Source organism: Leiobunum rupestre, chromosome 5, assembly GCF_980474605.1.
Source record: "Leiobunum rupestre chromosome 5, qqLeiRupe1.1.hap1, whole genome shotgun sequence".
Taxonomy (NCBI): Eukaryota; Metazoa; Arthropoda; class Arachnida; order Opiliones; family Sclerosomatidae; genus Leiobunum; species Leiobunum rupestre.
This window is the reverse complement of record NC_143388.1, coordinates 67,242,074-67,246,456: the sequence shown is the minus strand read 5'-3', so window position 1 is coordinate 67,246,456 and position 4,383 is coordinate 67,242,074. Positions and strand designations below refer to the sequence as shown.

General features: G+C 42.8%; 1 protein-coding gene across 1 annotated transcript; it reads left to right on the top strand.

The window, feature by feature from the left end:
- Positions 1–1,849: 1,849 nt before the first annotated feature.
- Positions 1,850–2,365, top strand: LOC149945653 (uncharacterized). Its single transcript, XM_090176656.1, has one exon. It carries the CDS (start codon positions 1,850–1,852, stop codon positions 2,363–2,365), a length of 516 nt encoding a protein of 171 aa, XP_090032782.1.
- The last annotated feature ends 2,018 nt before the right edge of the window (positions 2,366–4,383 follow it).

The window sequence follows — 4,383 nt, the reverse complement described above, 5'->3', positions numbered from 1 at the left end:
AAACCGGAAGCACCATTAAAGGTTATCACTTTCTTCACAGACACGCAAGCATCGACGTTAGTAGAAGACTGACGTATATTTTGGACTTCTTCGTACTTGACTACCAACTTTTCTAATTCACTTTCCAGGCTCACATGTTTATCCAGTAGAGTTCTATTCTCTTTTTCCAGTTTTTTTATGCGTGATTCCAGTTTCTCGATGAGACGATTTCCATCCATGAGCAGCACATCACGTTGGGTCTCTAATTCGCGCTTACACTTTTGTCGTTCCTGTTCCAGCTCCTCTTGATGTTCTCCGTTCATCTCTTCAATTTGAGCGTCTAGAAGCGTCTTGATTAATTTAAGATCAGTCGCTTTAAGAGCCAATTCCTCTGGCGTATTTTTTCGCTCTTGGCCATTGATTTTGTGAATCTCTTCGATTCTTTTCTGAAGGTGTTCCACTTCACACTCCTTTTTCAATAATTTCTGGGAGTACTTGTCTGTAATATTGTCATATTTGAAAACCGCGCCTAGTCTACTACCGCCATCTAGCATGTGATAAGTTAACACAGTATCGAGACGGTACGTATGTAGCGCGTGTGTTATCACCGGGAATAATAAATGATGTTTATATTATTAACCTAAAGTTTTTACTTATGATACCTGAAGGCATTACTTTATGGCGACGGAGATTTTTCTTTAATCGCAGTGAGTTTTTTTTATACCTTCTAAAACTCGTCTTAATCCCCTCTCACCCGTTGTTTCCTCTGTACCGAGGCTTAACGTACAATGACCGCCACGTTGCCATCCTTACTGCATTTCGAGCCTTTCGGCGTGCACGGCGCTTCCGCAGCTGTCGCGGCGCGTTGGAAAACATGGATTAGACGTTTCGAAAATCTACTCACGGCGCTCGCTATCACCGCTGACCTTCACTAGAAAGCTTTATTGCTCCATTACGCCGGTCCCGACGTTGAAGAAATATTCGAGAATCTTAACGTTCTTACCGATCCACAGACTTATAATGAGGCTAAAAACAAGCTCCAGCTTCATTTTGCACCAGCATCCAACACCGATTATGAGACCCTGGTATTTCGCTTAGCCAAACAAAGGGAGGGTGAAACGATGGACCAATTCCTTGCCAGGCTTCGGCATTTATCTTCAACCTGCGTTTTTACGTCTCCAGATAAAGAAATCAAGATCCAAATCATCCAAGGATGCTTATCGTCATCTTTCCGCGCCAAAATTCTTCGTGATTCCGCCCTCACCCTCAAAGGCGTTCTCGAAACCGCTCGCACTCACGAACTTGCAGACGCCCAGAATAAGGGGATAGAAGAGTGTACCAGCCATCAGAAAGGGTCAAGTAAATCGCTTTTCGCCGTCAATCACCTGTTATCGAAGCCTTTTTCAAGACAGTCATCTAGATCATCGTCGGCAATCTGCGGTTTATGTGGAGGAACTTATCCACATAGCAATGGCCGTCAAGGTTGTCCGGCTTTTAACAAAAAGTGTCACTCCTGTGGGAAAATAGGTCACTTTTCGCACTGTTGTCGGTCGCAACCATCTTCATCCAAACAAAACGCTAAAATTCCAGCGACACCTGCCACGAGGGGTAATCAGTCCGGTCGCACTTGGAAAGGTAACCGACATCTGAACCTCGTTGAAACCATCCACACCACAGCACATACCGAAGATACTACCCCGACTCCTACCTTCCACGTCACCGAACCAGGTACTCTGACTCCGATGGCTCCATTTTTACTGTTACGATTCCAACTTTCAATCATGTACCTTCCTTTGAGCAACCTCAAGTGACTATACCAATCGGCAACATCCAGATACAATGGCTTATTGATACAGGCGTTACTGTCAATATGATTGATCAAACCACCTATCACACTTTGGATCCGCTACTCAGGCTTCAGCACTCTTACACAAAAGTCTTTGCTTGCGGCTCTGACAAGGCTATGCCTATCATTGGCTCTTTTCAAACACGTCTTACCCGCTACCCACACACCATTGACACCTCAATCGTCGTTGTTCAGGGGGAAGTAAGTCATACCAAAACAATTCTCAGTTTTCGTTCCAGTCTTAATTTGGATTTAGTAATACTTGGAAACATCAACAGTATCATGAACTCCACCAATTTTATATTGGCCAAATATCCCGAGCTATTTAAGGGTATAGGACATCTCAAGGGCAAAACATTTACCTTACATATTAATCCGCTCGTCACACCAATCGCCCAGCCTGCTCGTCGAGTACCCTTTCACCTCAGAGGAAAGCGAGATAAAGAACTAGAAAATTTGGAAAATATGGGCAGGCATCATCGAAAAAGCAACCGGGGCTACACCTTGGATCTCACCTCTAGTATTGGTACCAAAGCCTAAGGACCCGAAAAGTATCAGAATCTGCGTAGGCATGTGTGCCGCAAACACTGCATTTATCAGGGAGAGACACCCTACTCCGACTATAGATGATATCGTAGCGACACGCCTTAACTCAAACCGAGATTAAATACTCACAAACCGAAAAGGAGGCCTAAGGAGTTGTATGGCCTTGTGAAAGTTCCATATATATTTATATGGAAAGCAATTTACCATAATCACCGACCACAAACCTCTGGAGTTCGTAATTAATACCACTAATCCTCACTCACCAGCTCGGATCGAACGCTGGCGTTTGAGACTGCAAAGATATGACTACGTCACACGATATGAAAATGGGATTAATAACCCAGCCGATTTCCTATCTCGCTCACCACAAACTAGTTCAGTACCATGTCGAGAATCAAATCTTGCAGACGTCTAAGCTCTCCACGTTTTACAACGATTCATTCCAATAGCTATGACTCTCGCCCAATTCGCTAAGGCCACCAGTAAAGATCATACCTTACAGCAAGTTATACGATTTTTGCAATTATCTGAATGGCGTTTACCCATTGACTTTTCCCCTCAAACTATCTGTCGCACAGATGTCGACACTATGGAAAATATCAAACAGGAACTCTAAGTAGTAAACGGCGTACTCATGCGTGGTACAAGAGTCCTCTTACCATTATCACTTCGCCAAACCGCTGTAGATCTGGCCCACGAAGGACACCAAGGTGCAACAAAAAGTAAACAACTTTTGTGAAGCAAAGTTTGGTTTTCGAGAGTGGATAGTTTAGTATAGTCAAAAGTGAACAACTGTCTCGCTTGCCAAGCCACCAGTCAACCAAATGAACGAGACCCAATTACTCCATCTCCATTGCCCAACGGACTATGGCAATATGTATCTATCGATTTCGTCGGTCCCGTTCCAAGCGGAGAATATCTGCTTGTTCTGGTCGACGACTTCTCCAGATTTCCTGTCGTCGAAATCATACGATCCACTTCCGGTGATAGAGTTATACCCGTACTAAAACGATATTTTTGCACATTTGGCATCCCGACCACTATTCGAAGTGATAATGGGCCACCTTTTAATGGCTTCGAATTTGCGAAGTTTTCGAAAGAACTTGGATTTCACAACCGCCGCGTAACACCGCTGTGGCCTCAGGCTAATGGACTCGTGGAACGCCCCAATCGCACTTTAAAGGAGTCTTGCAAACAGCTTCCATCGAACCAACGAACTGGCGCGACTCGATTCATCAATTTCTATTCAATTATCGAGCTACACCACACTCATCTACTCGCCTCGCTCCAGCGACCATCCTTTTTGGTAGAGAAATACAGTGCAAATTACCTTAAGTTCTCACAGAAACAGACGCAAAGTCGAATTTCGCTAAGTTACGTCAAAATGACACCCAAGCTAAAGATCGTATGAAACATCATGCCGATCGTCAAATACATCACAATAAACCTTTTACTACCGGTGATCGTGTCCTAGTCAAAACTCAGAAGCAAAACAAACTTTCACCAACCTTCGCACCTGACGTTCTGGTTGTGACCAAAACCAAAGGATCGATGGTTACTTCCAGCAATATGCAACGAACTATTACTCGTAACCAAAGTTTTTTCAGACACTTTCAGGGCGACGCTACCCATCAATACCGACCAGGGTTGGCAAAATCCTTGTTTTTTTCAAAAAGAACAAAAACAATGTTTTTTATTGTTTTAAACAAGATTCGTTGTTTTTAACTGTTTTTAAATCAAACAATAAAAAACACATAATAAACAATAAAAAACTATGTTTAAAACACGTTTTAAACTATTCATTATACTTATGAATCAGACTCACGAGTAAACTCATTTAAAGAAATTTTACGTATCATTAAACGTATTATCATAAGTGACATAAGTGTGTCAATAAGATGAATTTTTCAATGATACCTTGTTTAACGAAAGTGACGTAAATGACGTCATTTTTTCCAGTGACGAAATTTACGTAATGTGTTTGCGAAGCGGCGTCTGCGGCGCGAGCATTA